Here is an 18,765-nt window from a genome sequence, read left to right as displayed (position 1 = left end):
CAAAGTTAGCACTAGAAATAAAATTGAAAAAAATTGAACTATCAAACCTTATCAAGAAATCTTGATAAATAAATCCACTCACTTCCACACCAAGATGAAAATAAGAGGTAAAATAGGAGTGTAACACAGATTTCTTCACACTCATGAACTGCCACATTTTTGTAAAAACTACAGAAAATATAAAGACCACCAGAAAAAAAACATTCACACACACTTGGAGGAAGCCTAAAACAGAAAACCTCTTTGAAAATATTAGGGAATATTATATATGTTTGATAAAAGTGATTGAAATGTGATAAAGAGTATAAAGATGGAAATAAATTTCCAGTATGGAATATAATAGTATAAATTAGGGGTCAACACATTATAATTGGAGAAAGAAATATTTTATGCATTTATCCTGGGCATTAACAAAATTGTGAGTCTTAATTTTGTAGTCACTGTAATTTTAGATTCTTAATAAACTAGCAATACTTTTCCACAAGTAGAAAATTATTTATCGTTATAAAATAACCATTTAAAAGTTGTGTACAATGTATATCAAAGTTCCTTTAAGCAATTAGCATAACATTTCTCAAATCTAATTTTAAAAATATAAATAAGGTTTATTTTAATTTATGAAAAAGAATTTCATTTTTTTTTAATTATTAACTTTTGAAAATATTAAATTCTGTCTGGATGGTGGCCACTTTTGATATAAATTGAAAATTCATTATATCTCTTAACGTCTCTGGGATTTACACAAATAGATGAGCTATGATCCTGCTACTGAACTACGTTTTTTATTATTATTTATGCACAAATGAGGTTTAAATCGATACAACTTTCATGTAATAAGTCCCAAAATACAAATTGTCTCTAACCATACTGAGAGTGCCGCAATTTTGCAACGACTATTCCGCTTTTGTCAGAATCGAATCACCTGTTGTTGCCACCCTAGCTAAGCCGTTGAGTGGCGGCAACAATACTGAGGCGGCAGGCAGCTTGAGCAGCTAGCCCACTCCCTCCACAGACACACGCGCGCTGAGCGCCGCCTCACCTGCGCCGTAGTATAGCTGCTGGCGGGGCGGCGTGTCGACTAGGGCGTGCAGCGCGCCCACGTCCACCAGCTTGCCGGGGCAGCCGCAGAGCCGCGACTCGTCGACGGCGGCGGGCCGCGACGGCTCCGGCCCCCTGGCGGCGGCGCGCGCCAGCAGCCCCACGAAGCGCTCCTGCACGCGGTCCCTGCGGCGGGGCATGGCAGGCGTGTGACGGCAGGAACATAGCTTATTCCTCTATTCCAATGTTATCCCCTTCAAAATGTATTCCAGTAGATATCCACTGCTTTCTCTAAAACCCGAAATATTTCCGGACTCCGCCTGTAGGACAGCTTACATCTCTCTCAGTGATGCGTATTCAGCATTGTCCTAAAACGACGAGGCGACAAGAAAAGCTTTACGCATGAAAGGGTGAATGTGACAGGAGGTAGAACAACGTACAGAACACCATGGTTTAACCAAGATGTTAAAGAATTAGCTGATCAGAAGAAGAAAGCATTTCAAAATATATAGCCAGTCAAAGTCGAGACGATTGCATGGAGTATAAGATCATTTGTAATAGGGTGAACTCGGATAGTCAGAAAATAAAAGTGGACTACAATGGCGAGAGTTATACGAAAGGTATGGAACGAGATGGATTACAAAAAAAAGTATCGTGGATACTCCAAAAGTAAAAGGATATTAATGAACATATTCAGATACACAAGTCAGCAAAATACAGTGCAAAAATTATTTTAAATTACAGTATAGGGAGATAGTAAAGGTACAAATTGAAAGTAGTCGCCAAAGCAGAGAAAATGACAACCAAAAAGACTTCTCATTGGAGGAAATATGCATTCCAATGAAAAGACTTAAAACAGAAAATTCCAATGGCGTAAACAATTAATTAATAAAGTACAGGGAGCAGGTGTTATATCAACAGCTTCATACTTTGTTTAATAGTATCATGAAGAAAGGGAGGATACCAAGAGAGTGGAAAGAAAGTATGTATTACAATTCCAGTGTTTAAAAAAGGAGATAAGCAAGTATTACATAATTATCAGGAAATTACACTGCTTGATAGTACCTTAAAAAAATGTTAACATCAGTAATTAGAGACAGAATGGAGAATTATACAGAAATAGCAGGAGAACAGCAAGGATTCAGGAAAAACTGGAGCACAATAGGTGCTACTTTTGTTTTAAGGCAGATTGTGGAGACATCCATAGAGTTTCATAACACAGGCTACCTGTGCTTTGTTGATTTGACAAAAGTCTTTGATACGATTAGATAAAAGGCTATAATTCACCTCTTAATTGACAAAAAAGTACGAATTGGTTTAATGAAAATCATAGAAGATACATAAACAGAGGTAATAAAACGAGAATTAAAACACAGAAAGGATTCACAGATGAAATTATACCAGATAAAGGAATTAGACGAGGGGACTCATGAAGCCCACTCCTGTTCAGCTTCACAATGGACAACATCACTGATAATGCGTTACGCTAATGATAATGTGCTGATAACAAATAATGAGGATAATTTACATATGTTAATTCGCCATTTAAGAAAACAGCTAACAATATAATATGGACGTCCAACCTTGTGGGGGAATCTACGAGTAGCGAAAAGAAGTATAATGGACAGGGAGGCATGCTGAGATACTCCACGCCGTTATATGTGATAACACTGTGTCACAGATGGCGCAGTGGTCAACACATCTGCCTAGTAAGCAGGAGATCCCCGGTTCGAATCCCTCTCCGGCACACATTTTCACTCGTCGCCGCTGATTTCGCGTAATATCCCAATGAAGCTGACATCAGTAATCCTTCCCTTTCCGTTCCTTCTTTCTCCCCTCCCCCTTCACTTTTATTTACACATAATATAACACATGGTGCGTCTTCCTTTGACACGCAGCAGAAGTTAGAGCAGAAACGAAAAAGATAAAACAAAATTTAACGACAGTGAAAATGAAGGTACTAAGACAGATCCAAGGAGTAACCATGTGAGACAAAAGGACAAATGGGTCGATAAGGGAATAACGTGCAACACAAAATAGAAATAAATGGATGAAGACAAGAAAAAGAAATTGGAAAGATCGTGTGGGAAGGAGGGACGCTTCAAGACTTGCTAAAATTTATAAACATGGGCATGGACGGCTGGTAGGGAAACGACTACCCGGACGAGCACCCAATAGATGGTAAAGCAGCTGGTCCACTACGCCCACGGTGTGAGGCAAACATGGGCATCCCCAGTCAGCAGAAAAAGAAAAGAAGAAGACCCTTATGGTTTTCTTGATTGGTGGGAACATAAAATTGGCACTTGAAGAACTTGTGACGAATATTGACCGTGGGGCTCCTCATTACAGTATTGTTTTTGGTCAGACATTCAATAATAAGCAATGAAGTGCGAGCAGTTGTATTATCGTGATGCTGAAGTATGTAATTATTTATGAGTATTTTCCTGATTGCTTAAGATAGACTGGCTTCAGTTAGTGTGTAGCACTCCTTATTGATCGTGCGACTTTGTGGCAAAAAGTCGTGATGAACTGTACCGCCAAGAATCGAAGAACACAGTGAGCGCGAGCTTCACGTTTGATCGTACTTGTTGACCTTTCTCCAGTCGTGGCGATCCACGCTGCGTCATATCCGCGAACCCATGTTGCATCGCCTGCTGTGACGCGTTTCAGCTGTTATGCATCGTTGTTGACTTCATCCAGCCAGTCCTGAGCATCTGGCTTTTACTACTGTTTTTGTTTGAAATTCAGTATTTTTTGAATAATTTTTACTGTCTCTTGTTTCTTACCAAACCATCACAAAAAATTAATGGTATGAGTCAGCTGACGTGCAAGCGTCATCACCAACATAATCATTTATAACGAGTTTGTTTGTGTGGCCTTTCTCCGGTGCAAGCATAAAAATACTTGTTTTGTAAATAAAAACCGCTTTTTCTTGCTGCACTGTATTTTATTTCTCCCGGACGCATTTCGCCATTTTAACTTTAAGGCATTGTCAGTGGAAATCAGAATGATGCTGTTTTGTTTTGATATGTGTTACTTGTAGGTTATAAAGGAGTTGACATCTCATTTTTTATGTAAATAATTGATTACTTACAGTTCACGTTTTTGGTTGGCATCCGCGTTTCCTCCCATTTAGTCACATGGTAGAGATTGCGATACAGCATTTTCGGAAACATAAGCATGTTTTTATTTTCCTAACTTCTTCCTTCCCACTTTTCATGTTGTTTGTCGTCATATGCTTCGTAAATGAAGTTATAGTGCGTCCTCCAGCGTGAGACAACATGAGAGGAAATGCAGACGCCAACTAAAAACGCGAAGAACTGTGGGTAATCAATTATTTACATAAAAAACGAGAAGTGAAATGTTTTATAATCTACAAGTAACACATATCAAAACAAAACTATATGATTCTGGATCCCGCTGATTAGCCCTTAAATCGAAAAAATGGAAAACGTGTCTGGGAGAAATAAAATACAGTGCAGCAAGAAAAGGCGAGTTTTATTTACCAAACAAATAATGACGTCTGATGTAAATTGGTATTTCCAGCCCGGCAGTCCGCGTGTGGTCGCCAGCTAGCGGCACCACTTGATCCGGGTTTCATACTATAAACAGCGGCTTAGTTAATTAGTTAGTTGCACGTTCCATAAATCATTCGAACGATTCCTTTACTAAAACGGCGTGGAACGATTCAGTTTACAGAATATACAGGGCTATTACAAATGATTGAAGCAATTTCATAAATTCACTGTAGCTCCATTCATTGACATATGGTCACGACACGCTACAGATACGTAGAAAAACTCATAAAGTTTTGTTCGGCTGAAACCGCACTTCAGGTTTCTGCCGTCAGAGCGCTCGAGAGCGCAGTGAGACAAAATGGCGACAGGAGCCGAGAAAGCGTATGTCGTGCTTGAAATGCACTCACATCAGTCAGTCATAACAGTGCAACGACACTTCAGGACGAAGTTCAACAAAGATCCACCAACTGCTAACTCCATTCGGCGATGGTATGCGCAGTTTAAAGCTTCTGGATGCCTCTGTAAGGGGAAATCAACGGGTCGGCCTGCAGTGAGCGAAGAAACGGTTGAACGCGTGCGGGTAAGTTTCACGCGTAGCCCGCGGAAAATTGGCTCATGCCACAACTGGAGACCGACAGCGCCGACTTCATCTTTCAACAGGATGGTGCTCCACCACACTTCCATCATGATGTTCGGCATTTCTTAAACAGGAGATTGGAAAACCGATGGATCGGTCGTGGTGGAGATCATGATCAGCAATTCATGCCATGGCCTCCACGCTCTCCCGACTTAACCCCATGCGATTTCTTTCTGTGGGGTTATGTGAAAGATTCAGTGTTTAAACCTCCTCTACCAAGAAACGTGCCAGAACTGCGAGCTCGCATCAACGATGCTTTCGAACTCATTGATGGGGACATGCTGCGCCGAGTGTGGGAGGAACTTGATTATCGGCTTGATGTCTGCCGAATCACTAAAGGGGCACATATCGAACATTTGTGAATGCCTAAAAAATCTTTTTGAGTTTTTGTACGTGTGTGCAAAGCATTTTGAAAATATCTCAAATAATAAAGTTATTGTAGAGCTGTGAAATCGCTTCAATCATTTGTAATAACCCTGTATATACTTCATTATTGTTAAAATTGAGGAACAGATTATCATTTTATTCCTGCTCACGGAACTTCTCTTAAAAATAAGTTTTACTTTACCAGTTGTTCAATAGAAATTCGTCAAAGGAACAGAAGGAGATGTCCAGGAAAAATGATTTTAAATTACATTTAAAGCTTGCTTCGTTAAACGTCAGGTATTTTGTGTTATTGAACAAATGATCATAAATTTTTATTGTTGCACACTGAACTCCTCTCTGAACCACTGCCAGCTTTAACAGTGGACAATAAAGGTTGTCACTGTTTTTAGAAAATTGTGATGGATTATTTATGATGAATTTCACTAGTGAAAATATGTATTGTGACGTCACAATGAGAATGCCTAGCTCTTTGAAGAAGAAGTATCTACGAGTACATGACATCCCTGGGTGACTATCACATATCTTTCTTACTGCTCGCTTTTGTGCAATCAGTGCTTTCTTTATAAATGGTTAGTTACCACTGAAAAGTATTCCGTACGACATCACTCAGTGGAAATATATAAAACTTGTCAAGAGGTTGATACAGTTGTTTCCATGATCAGCAATTATAAGAAGAGCAAAACCAGCTCAACTTAATTGTTTGAGAAGCTCAGCAATATGCCGCTTCCAGTTCAGTATGTACACCCAAAAATTTGAAGCATTATATCCTACTTAGTGACTGCTGCTCGCGTGCTACAACAATTGTTGGTATGTCTATTTGATGTACTGAATTCAATGTAGCGTATTTTTTCAAAATTTACATAGAGTCCATTTCCAGATAACCACTTAAGAATTCTATCGAAAATATCGTTTGCTAACTCTTCTGTTACTTTCAGTCTAACGAGATTTGTCATAACACTAGTATCGTATGCAAAAAGTACCAATTTTGCTTGTTTAATATTAAGTGGAAGATCATTCACACATATAAAGAATAGGAGTGGACCCAAAATTGAACCCTATTGGACTCCCTCTGTGATTTTTACTCCAGTCACTAAAATTTTCTACCTCTCCGACACTTTCTAAATTGTTCAGCTCAACCTTTTGCGTTCTGTTTATGAAGTATGATTCAAACCAGCTATGTGCAAAGCCATCAATGTCATAAACTTGATTTTTTCTAAGAAATTGTCATGATCTACACACTCATAGATCTTGGAGATAGCACAAAAATATCGACTGGCGATGTGTTGCACTATTTGATGAGTGGGTGTATAAATCGCATGCTCAGTCGAGCAACCTTTCTGTAATCCAGTCTATGATATGCTAAGTAAATCGTTTCCATTTAAGTGTGCGACTACTCTTGAGTACATCAATTTTTCGAATACTTTTGGAAAAAGATGTCTGTAAGAAAAGGAACTAGCTGCTAGTGGTCGACGCGAAACACGTAATGTCACTTTTGCTTTTATATCACTCGCGAATCGGTATTGATGAGGGTCAACCCCACGACCATAAGGGGGACGCGCTTGCTTGTTACACTCCGGTGAATTTACAATTTACTCCTCACTCGGCACATCCGCCATTGACATCGTACTCAGCTCGACCACCATTCTTGCCCGTCTCCCTAGTACTGCTGCTCACTCGACACTAATCTCACTGCCTCCAGCAGCGCTCGACAATCGACTCCTCTGCTACAAACCTGGACGTCGGATACTAATACCTATGTTCGTGGGATCACGGATCCCTTACACTTTGACTGTTCAGAGATGTAACTAAACCCGCCATGCATGAGCAGCGCCTATTAGACGGACGCGGTCCGACAGCCGATCAGTTCCAGTCATTCCACCAGGAAGGAGGTACAAGGCTCGTGTTGTCTGTAGTTCAACCATGCCTAGATGGTTCGAGTCTGCATTGTTACTTTGTGCCAGGAAGGGCTCTCTACAAGGTTCAGATGGTTCAAATGGCTCTGAGCACTATGGGACTTAACTTCTGAGGTCATCAGTCCCCTAGAACTTAGAACTAGTTAAACCTAACTAACCTAAGGACATCACACACAACACGCCCGTTGCATGATTCGAACCTGCGGCCGTAGCGATCGCGCTGTACCAGACTGTAGCGCCTAGAACCCCTCGGCCACCCCGGCCGGCTCTCTATAAGGAAAGTGTCCAGGCGTGTCGGAGTGAACCAAAGCGATGTTGTTCGGACATGGAACAGAAACAGAGAGACAGGAACTGTCGATGACATGCCTCGCTCAGGTACCCCAAGGGCTACTACTGCATTGGATGGCCGCTACCTACGGATTATGGCTCAGAGGAACCCTGACAGCAACGCCACCATGCTGAATAATGCTTTTCGTGCAGCCACAGGACGTCGTATTACGACTCAAACTGTGCGCAGTAAGCTGCATGATGGGCAAATTCACTCCCGGCGTCCATGGCATGGTCCATCTTTGCAAACACGACACCATGCAGCGCGGTGCAGATGGGCCCAACAACAAGCCGAATGGACCGCTCAGGATTGGCATCACGTTCTCTTCACCGATTAGTATCGCATATGCCTTCAACCACACACTCGTCAGAGACGTGTCTGGAGGCAACTCGGGTCGGCTGAACGACTTAGACATCCTGTTCAGCGAGTGCAAAAAGGTGGAGGTTCCCTGCTGTTTTGAAGTGGCATTGGACGCCGCTGGTGGTCATGGAAGGAGCCGTAACGGCTGTAGGAGACGTGAATGCCATCCTCCGACCGATAGTGCAACCATATCAGCAGTATATTGGCGAGGCACTCGTCTTAATGGAAGACAATTCGCGCCCCCATCGTGCACGTCTTGTGAATGACTTCTTTCAGGATAACGACATCGCTCGACTAGAGTGGCCAGCATGTTCCCCAAACATGAACCCTATCGCACACGCCTGGGATAGATTGAAAAGGGCTGTTTATGGAGGACGTGACCCAACAACTACTGTGAGGCATCTACGCCGAATAGCCGTTGAGGAGTGGGACAATCTGGACCAACAGTTCCTTGATGAACTTGTGGATAGTATGCCACGACGAATACAGGCATGCATCAATGCAAGATGACGTGCTACTGGGTATTATAGGTACCGGTGTGTACAGAAAGCTGGACCACCACCTCTCAAGGTCTCGCTGTATAGTGGTACAACATGCAATGTGTGGTTTTCAGGAGCAATAAAAGGGTAGAAATAATGTTTATGTTAATCTCTATTCCAGTTTTCTGTACAGGTTCCGGAACTCTCGGAAACAAGATGATGCAAGACTTTTTTGATGTGTGTATTTCAGCACGAATGGCAGAATATCAGATGGAAGCGTGCTTCAGAATACAGAATTTTTTAGGATACTTTTGCAGTTCATTCAACATTTGAAAGAGACTAAGTCTCTAATAGTTCAGGAAAACTGCAAGACATGACCGCTGTTCATGTACCAAATAGTTTTATCTTGTGACTTCGGTTTTACATATCTCATGGAAAAGAGAAGTTGTTTCTTAATTTGACCGCTGCTCATGTACCAAATAGTTTTATCTTGTGACTTCGGTTTTACATATCTCATGGAAAAGAGTGACCAGGACAGAAGTTGTTTCTTAATTTTTGTGACAATGGTTTTATATCAGCTGGTCTACCTCATGTATCGTTATATCAAATGGTTTATAAATGTTAATCTACATTCAGGCCCGATGATGGCATCTTTAGTGTGTTGAAACCGGTTATCCAGTATCCAGTTAACATTATTTAAGCGATCTTGGCTTTTGTATTAATTCTACAACAGAGTGATCACCCCACTACACACCATGTGTTCACTGCAGGATGATGTTTCGTTGAATGGTTCGCACCCTCACACTTGTTGATGGCCCAGCATTGAAATCTGCAGAAATTTGCGAAGGGTTGCACTTCTGTCACGTTCAACGATTCTCTTCAGTCGTTGTTGGTCCCGTTGTTGCAGGATCTTTTTCTTGCCGCACCCATGTAGGACATTTGATGTTTCACAGGATTCCTGACATTCACGATACACTCATGAAATGGTCGTACGGGAAAATCCCCACTTCATCGCTACTGCGTAGATGCTGTGTTCCATCGCTCGTGCGCCTACTATAACACCATGTTCAAACTCGCTTAAATCTTGATAACCTGCCATCGTAGCAACAGTAACCGATGTAACAACTGCGCCAGAAACTTCCTGTGTTATATAGGCTTTGACGGCCGCAGTGCCGTATTCTGCCTGTTTACATATCTCTGTATTTGAATACGCATCCCTACACCAGTTTCTTTGGCGCTTTAGTGTATGTGACAATATGGAGATCACACGCAGCGACGCACTTTTGTCTTCTCACGATATACCTTTGATTTAATATGCTATACGAGGACCTGAATTTCACAAATATTCCAACAATTCGCAGTTGAGGTGTTTCAGATCGTTCGACATGGTCGGTACAACCCTCCCAAATATGGGTGCCAACACGCGAGCACCCACCCGCATGCGTTGTTGCACAAGATTGTATAGTTGAAGTTCGATGAAACATCAAGCATCTTCTACAGTGCTGATGCCTGTGCGTCTGTGTCAGACTTGGAGTTGCATGTGTAGCCCCGTTTGAATGGTCATTGTTAGCAAACTACTAGCCCAGTTGCCTAGCTAGCATTGTTTTAACCATAAGATATGACAAATACAACAGTAGTGCCGTGTTTCATCAGTGCCATCTAACGTATGTTTGTAAAACTTTAAAGGGCGACCATCGAGCTGGCGTCAGGTTTAGACAGCGTGACGTCATACGCAGAAGACTGAGTCTTGAACACATCCGTGTTTCTTTATTACCACCGCCGGCAGTGACCAGAATGGTGGACGCGTTTGTCGCAGCACACTGGAAGTGTTGCGGAGTCGGCTCGCCCACGCTGCCGGCCTTGCGCTCTCCAGAGCCCCCTGCGGCCTCCCTGTTTGCTGTGTCCGCCGGCGGCGCTGTGACGCGCCGCGTGTTAAGCCGGCCAACGCCCCTCACGTCATGTCACGTCACGTCACGTCACGTCGTGTCGCGTCACGTCAGCGGGAGCCGCTACACACGTCAGCACAGCGAAACTTCACGCGCTCAGCGCCACACCAGCTGTGAGTTCCGGTGGCAGACAGCGCGGCGCCGCCGAACGTTTCAAGGTTTCAGTTCAGTACTTATCGCTGAACTGTAACTGAGGATGAGGAAGATACGTATTAAATGTTTAAAAAGTTAGTGGAGGAATGGCAGGAGTGCTGTATGGAGATAAATGTTGGAGAATGGAGTGTATGGTCACAGGAGGAGAAGGGCATGAGCAAGTCTTCGTGGAGCTGCGTCTCCTAAGCTACCCTAGTTGTCCAACCTGGGAAAGCCGGTAGCTGAGTGGTCAGCGCGACAGAATGTCAATCCTAAGAGACCGGGTTCGATTCCCGGCTGGCTCGGAGATTTTCTCCGCTCAGGGACTGGGTGTTGTGTTGTCCTAATCATCATCATTTCATCTCCATCGTCGCGCAAGTCGCCGAAGTGGCGTCAAATCGAAAGACTTGCACCCGGCAAGCGGTCTACACTACGGGAGGCCCTAGTCACATGACATTTTTATTTTACCGGGGAAAGGGAACCTACAGCTTAATGTGGAATCCGAAGCACCTATTGTGTTTAGCGCCGACAGATGAAGGCTAGTTTAAAATGAAGACTGAAAAATGCGTGATCCGATCAACATACGATCCCGCGACTTATCTGTTCACCTATAGGTTTTGCTGAGTGAGCTTCTGAGTAACAAAATATGTGTCATATGTGGCCGTAACTTTTCATTTGCATTGACCTAGAAGCTTACATTATTTACACCGTTAAGGAACCATAGACCTTAGCAATGGACACAAATTTCAACTTCACATCTCTACCCGTCTCCTGCGAAAAATCGATCTTTACAGACGGTCGTATCTTTTGACTACAGTGACTTAGGAGCTTAAATTTTTCACAGTGCCAGTGGATCGTTGACTTTAGTATAACGGGCCGTCAAATGAAAAGCGAACATCCGTCACCACAGAAAAATGGAATAGTTCCAATCAAAAGTAGTCACGATACCTTTTACGGCATTTATCCCACTAGGAGAGGAGATTCCTGTTTTCTTCGTCGAATTGACAGCGTGGGGGCAGGTGTCATTGTGCAACAGGACGATTCCGTTCCGACAGCCCGCGGGAAAACGCCGAATCCAACAGTGGAAACATCCCACATATCCCCAGCCGAAGAAATCCAAAGCTGTTCACACAAATCCCGTAAGGCCACGATGACCTCCTTCTTCGACTGCAGGGGCGCTCTCTCATCGACTTCCTCGCTCGTGAAATAACAGTCAGTACGCAGCGGTAAGGAGACTGCAGAAATTGCGACGCGCCGTAAAGTCAAAACGCCCGGGCGTGCTCTTGGTCGGAATCTCGCAGTTGCACAGTAACGCCCGTCCCCGCGCTGCCAATTGGACAAAGGCTTCTGGTTGAGAAACGCTGCAACATCTTCCGTACAGTCCGGAACTTTCACTGTGTGTTTTTCACATCTTTGATAACCTTAATAAAGACATGTGTTTCAGTCGGACAAGGAAGTGCAGGAACGTGTGCGGCTGTGGATACATCAGCGGCCGATCGGGTTCAACGAAACTGCAATTGATTGTATTGTCGGATACATGTCTTAACAGGTGTGGCGACTACTTTTGATTGGAATCACTCCACTATCCCTTCGTGGCGGGTGTTCTGTTTTCATTTGACTGCCTCTCATACGTGACATAAATTTCAACTTGGTACTTCTACCGTTCCAGAGAACTTGGGGCCTTAACCATCGGACAGACACACAGACAGACGGACAACAGAGTCATCCTGCAAGCGTTCCGTTTTTAGCGATTCAGGTACGGAACGCTAAAAACGGTCTGGTGATCACGCTGACGAGCGGTCTAAGGCGCTGCAGTCATGGACTGTGCGGCTGGTCCCGGCGGAGGTTCGAGTCCTCCCTCGGGCATGGGTGTGTGTGTTTGTCCTTAGGATAATTTAGGTTAAGTAGTGTGTAAGCTTAGGGACTCATGGCATTAGCAGTTAAGTCCCATAAGATTTCACACACATTTGAACATTTTTGATCACGCTGACAGCGGATAGATGGAATGTTCAAAGTGTGGAAAGCAAAGGCCACAACTAAGCATTCATTAGTATGGAAGTACAATATCTCCATAGCTACAATGAATTTACTGTACAAACGTTTTGTGGAAAGCGCTGCGTCGTATCGGGAAGAACTATAGACACTTGCATAGGGAATGGAAGAAAAACTTCTCCCAGTGGAAATGATGAACTGCAGAAACGTTTAAGCAAACCCCACAATAATGGACCAGGTAGGAAATGAACTCATGAAATGAATGATGACTATAGATTCAACATTGGTACATCTATAATGGTGTCACATATCGGTGATAACAGAATACCTCAGAAAGCCAAGGCATCCAAAGGTCCAGGAAGGTGGTAAAGAGGGAGATGCACACAGGATTCGAATGCGGGAATTGCAGAGGGCGTGCAAGGGAAGAAACTGACAGAAGATAATTAGACTGATGAAGATGCGTCTAGATTGGTTTTGTGATACTGCTACTTGCTTCTTTAAATGCATACTCAGCTACTCGTTTTCTAACTGAATTGTCTAACTGGTAAAAATTCAACTATTCAATTCAATTAGTTTGAGCCATAAACACAACAGTTTGCATGAAAATTCGGCTAGCCCATACACGCGCCCTCGAAACCGTTTGGTTGTGTTCCATCTTCAGTAACATAACGTTTGCAAATTCGAGTTACGTTACGGACTCGCATTATGAAGGACCGGGATGAAAATCCGGTCGCGTCCAACAAAGTTTGTCTTTCGCCTTGACTTCGCTGCATCGCTTAGCGAGAAACTGCTTTCTGGGAAGAACACGGCGGATATCTGACTGCCTACACCGCTTACCAAGGGTCGCGTATACTCTCTCTCTGTCTCTGTCTAGTTACCTCGTGGCGGGTTGGCATAAAATGACTTTTGCTTCTTTACATTTAATTTTGTACAGTCGTTATGTCTTTCGCCTTTCGCAATATCTACGTAGCGAGGCCACGTTGGCTATTGTTAGGATACCACATCATGCAGGCTGTTGTTACTGCAGCTACTGAAAAGTTGGCTGCTCCACTACTGGTACCATATTTTGGTGTGGTCTCCCTGCAGATACCCTTCTGACGTAGTTGCACCTACGGTATGGCCATACGTATCATTAAGGCATCAAAGTAACCCTACTTCCGTAAGGTACATGATTTTTAGGAGCGATTTTCCTATCGGCGATATAACGGGTGTCCTAATCGCAAGGGACCCCTGGAAAAGTGTCACAAAAATCTTAATAAAAAATGATATGAAGCCAAATTTGTGCATTACATACGTTTATAGTGAGAAATGAAGGAAGTGGCCTCCCCGCACCTTTATATACAGTTGGACATGGCGCTGTATGTTTGTGAATATTGCTGCCAGGGTACTGGACGGCCAATGTTCCCACGTCACGCGTTGTTGCTGCGTCATTTGCTCTTGCACACATTGTCTCTAACGTGCGACGCAATACTCCATATTCCTGCGATAAAAGGCGAAGAGTCTTTATAGGCGCCGCCAATAACCGTATCTGTGCCTCAGCTATACATTCTGCCGATAACTGCTGGCACACCACGCCTCAGAGGCGTAACAGTTTCCTTTGTCTCCATCTTCGTCACCAAGCCTTGAATGCTGTGTTTGGGTGATTTGCGCCGACCAGCGAAACGTTCTAAAAACAATCGCTGACTTTTCTTAAAGGAACTAACTATCAATACTGTTTCATAAGAAACACACGCTCTTGCACAGAATATCGACACAACACGAGAATCAACAGCAGTGGAAAATATAAGTCGGACGCAACAAGATCAACACTCAACCATGCTACACTGAAACACGAGAACCACAGACATCTCAGGGAACTTCGCTGTTGCGATATTTCACAGTTACTTGAGGCACTCAGCCTTGAAATCCAGTACTCAGTGTCAGCAACGTTCACGAACATGCAGCGCCGCGTTGATCCGTGCACACAGGCAGAGGGAGGTCATTTCCAGCACCCCTTGTGGTGTACATTCAATATATTGATTTCTCAACCAAGAAGGTATGTCATTTACAAATTTGGTTTCATATCCTCTTTCATCGACATTTATATAAAACTCTTTCCCGGGCCCCGTATGACTGGGACAGCTTGTGTAATTGACAGTAGTAACGGCAGTACAGGACCTGTTACACCATTGGCCATAAATGGCTCGAAAGACTAACACCCATACAATACCGTACGGAGCGACGTAATGTGAAATTAAATGTAACTCCATCCTGTGTCTGGAGCGCGGATCGGGCATTTTACAGTCATCCTCCTACAGTGTTCTCTTTGTTCCTCCTTATAAAGTATTGTCTAATAACCAATGAGTTCAGCTATGGTATTTCAATAGCTGTAATTCCTCTTTTAATTTGCCGTTCCTTTTTGTATACTTATTACACGGATTACTATTACTTACAATGAACCCCTTTACTGTACATGATATACGATCCTGTTCTCTTACTTCACATATGATGTGTCGGTCACTTTGCCCGCCTCTTTTACATTTTGACAAAAACCGGTATAGTCTTACCACTCATCGCCATACATATTTGCATACAATGGGTATGCAGGAATGATGGTTGCGTTACTTTGACACTTCTGTTTTATTATTACTTCCATTATGTCACTGACGTTTTCGCAGGATGCATGAATAACTAGTTAATTTCTGATAGTACATGTTACGTTGTATCATGTAGATTTTAATTAAGACTGTTTTCTTTTACTTATATAAATTAATATGTAGCAGTTGCTTTATTTTGACAATACTCTCTGGGTTTTTATTATGTACTCATTCATCTTTTGTAACCATCACGGTTAGGCCTGAAGATGACACAATGTAATGTCGAAACTGGTTGCCTAGCAAAGAAAACCAAAGTAATGGGTGTTGGTATTCTATTATTGGTAATGTGAAACAAGTTGTAGGGAACACATATTCTAGGCTGTAACACATTTTAGAAGCCTAAGGAAATGTACAGCAGTATATACCACGGGAAACAGAGGCTCCACGCGCTACACCAGTGTAATTTGGGTTGCTTGCCTAGTAGGCGTTAGCGGTGAGACGGCGTACGGCTAAAGCCGTAGCCAGGACTGGCCTACAGAAGTCGACGCCTTTCCCTTCCTACTCTGCATCGCCTGTCACGTGGCTGCAAGTGGAACGGTGCTCGGTGTCATTCCGCCCAGCGGGTGTTTATGTCGGCTTCAAGGCGCTACAAAGTCGACTGCGGACTTAACTGGTGGCTCCACTTCAGGAACCGACGGCCAGTCCCTCATGACGACAGCCAGCGGAAAACAACTTGCAACGAGTCTTGGACGGTCGCTGCTCGTCCATCAGTCCATCGCTTCGCGATTGGACTAGGAATTTATTGGAAACGTTTGCCAAACTCGTTAAAACTTGGATTCAGAGTGACACTTGTCAAATATTGTACCCAATATTGGATCTCCGCCAAAAGTGAGTTAAGTATTGTATATCATTTTCCGGGCGGGAAGGAGAGCCTGGTCCCCGGCACGAATCCGCCCGGTGAACCGACCAGTCTGTGGATCGTTTTTAGGCGATTTTCCATCTGCCTCGGCGAATGCGGGCTGGTTCCCCTTATTCCGCCTCAGTTACACTATGTCGACGATTGCTGCACAAACAAGTTCTCCACGTACGCGTACACCACTATTATTCTACCACGCAAACATAGGAGTTACACTCGTGTGGTGTGAGACGTTTTAGACGGGGGCCGAACCGCACAATAACGCTGAGTTCGGTGTGGGGTGGCGGTGGAGTGCAGTGGACTGCGGTAATCGTCGTGGGGTTGTGGACCACTGCGGGTACGGCGGGGACGGAGCCTCTCCGTCGTTTCTAGGTCCCCGGTTAACATACAATACTATACAATACAATACAATTGTATATCATAACTTCTGTATTAACTGAACTTTGACTCCGAGCAGTCGCTCAGAGGTTGTGTTAATCGTAGCTTTCTCGACAGTAAATGTTATAGTACACTGAGGCCTACAAAACCTCGTTGCTACAGTGTGCCCTACAACAGAGCATAAAACAGAAAAATGTACCTCGCCCACGAAAGAGGAGTCTCAAGAAACGTTCTTTCGGCCAATTCTTGAGGGTTGCTCGGCAGGGCCCCTGAAAGTCTTAGCGAGGTTCATCAACAGTCGGGATGAAAACGACAAGTTATGTCAGGAGTTGACGTTAGATTATCGCCAAGATTGGCGATCTTTTACAGAAGCTCGAAATTTAGCGCGGACTTGAATGCGAGATGCCTATAACAGTTTCCACAACGAAACTTTGTCTCGGAACCAGACAGAAAATCCAAATAGATCCGGTCGTATGTGAAGTATGTTAATGGCAAGAAACAATCAATGCCTTCCCTGCACAATAGCAATGGAGATACTATCGAATACAGTGCTACCAAAGCAGAGTTACTAAACACAGCCTTTCGAAATGCCTTCACAAAAGAAGACGTAGTAAAATATTCCGGAATTCGAATCGAGAACAGCTGCTAACATGAGTAACGTAGAAGTATACCTCCTCGGAGTAGTGAAGCAACTTAAATCACTTAATAAAAGCAAGTCTTCTAGTCCAGAATGTATACCAGGTAGGTTCCTTTCAGAGTACGCTGATGCATTAGCTCCATACTTAACAATCATATACAACCGTTCGTTCGCCGAAAGATCCGTACCGAAAGACTGGAAAGTTGCACAGGTCACACCAATATTCAAGAAAGTTAGTAGGAGTAATCCACTAAATTACAGACCCATATCGTTAATCGATATGCAGCAGGATTTTTGAACATATATTTTGTTCGAACATTATGAATTACCTCGAAGATAACGGTCTATTGACACACAGTCAACATGGGTTTAGAAAACATCGTTCTTGTGAAACACAACTAGCTCTTTATTCACATGAAGTGTTGAGTGCTATTGATGAGGGATTTCAGATCGATTCCGTATTTCTGGATTTCCGGAAGGCTTTTGACACTGTACTACACAAGCGGCTCGTAGCGAAATTGCATGCTTATGGAATATCGTCTCAGTTATGTGACTGGATTTGTGATTTCCTGTCAGAGAGGTCACAGTTCGTAGTAATTGACGGAAAGTAATCGAATAAAACAGAAATGATTTCTGGCGTTCCCCAAGGTAGTGTTATAGGGCCTTTTCTGTTCCTTATCTATATAAACGATTTAGGAGACAATCTGAGCAGCAGTCTTAGATTTATTGCAGATGACGCTGTCGTTTATCGACTAATAAAGCCGTCAGAAGATCAAAACAAATTGCAAAAGATTTAGAAAAGATATCTGAAAGGTGTGAAAGTTAGCAGTTGATCCTAAATAACGAAAAGTGTGAGGTCATCCACATGAGTGCTAAAAGGCATCCGCTAAACTTCGGCTTCACGATAAATCAGTGTAATCTAAAATTCAGCTAAATACCTAGGTATTACAATAACGAACAGCTTAAATTGGAAGGAACACATAGAAAATGTTGTGGGGAAGGCTAACCAAAGACTGCGTTTTACTGGCAGGACACTTAGAAAATGTAACAGATGTACTAAAAATACTGCCTACACTACGCTTGTCCGTCCTCTTTTAGAATACTGCTGCTTGGTGTGGGATCCTTACCAGATAGGACTGACGGGGTACATGGAAAAAGTTCGAAGAAGGGCAGTACGTTTTGTATTATCGCGAAATATGGGAGACAGTGTCACAGAAATCATACAGGATTTGGGCTGGAAAACATTAAAAGCGAGATGTTTTTCATTGCAACAGAATCTTCTCACGAAATTCCCATCACCAACTTTCTCCTCCGAATGCGAAAATATTTTGTTGGCCCCGACCTACATAGGGAGAAACAATCACCACGATAAAACAAGGGTAATCAGAGCTCGTACGGAAAGATATAGGTGTTCGTTCTTTGCGCGCGCTATACGAGATTAGAATAACAGAGAATTGTGAAAGTGGTTCGATGAACCGTCTGCCAGGCACTTAAATGTGATTTGCTGAATATCCATGTAGATGTAGAT

At 43.2% G+C, this 18,765-nt stretch overlaps 1 protein-coding gene across 1 annotated transcript in view; it reads right to left on the bottom strand.

Annotated features, from left to right (window-relative positions):
- LOC126176339 (uncharacterized) overlaps positions 1–18,765 on the bottom strand; it is a 337,183-nt gene that overhangs the window by 180,234 nt on the left and 138,184 nt on the right. The window contains exon 5 of the mRNA XM_049923491.1: positions 1,040–1,224. Within this exon, the coding sequence (XP_049779448.1) occupies positions 1,040–1,224 (185 nt within the window). The remainder of the gene's footprint in view (positions 1–1,039; positions 1,225–18,765) is intronic.

This window comes from Schistocerca cancellata, chromosome 3 (assembly GCF_023864275.1).
Source record: "Schistocerca cancellata isolate TAMUIC-IGC-003103 chromosome 3, iqSchCanc2.1, whole genome shotgun sequence".
In the NCBI taxonomy this organism is placed as follows: domain Eukaryota; kingdom Metazoa; phylum Arthropoda; class Insecta; order Orthoptera; family Acrididae; genus Schistocerca; species Schistocerca cancellata.
The sequence above is the reverse complement of the archived record's forward strand: the minus strand, read 5'-3'. Positions and strand labels throughout refer to the sequence as shown.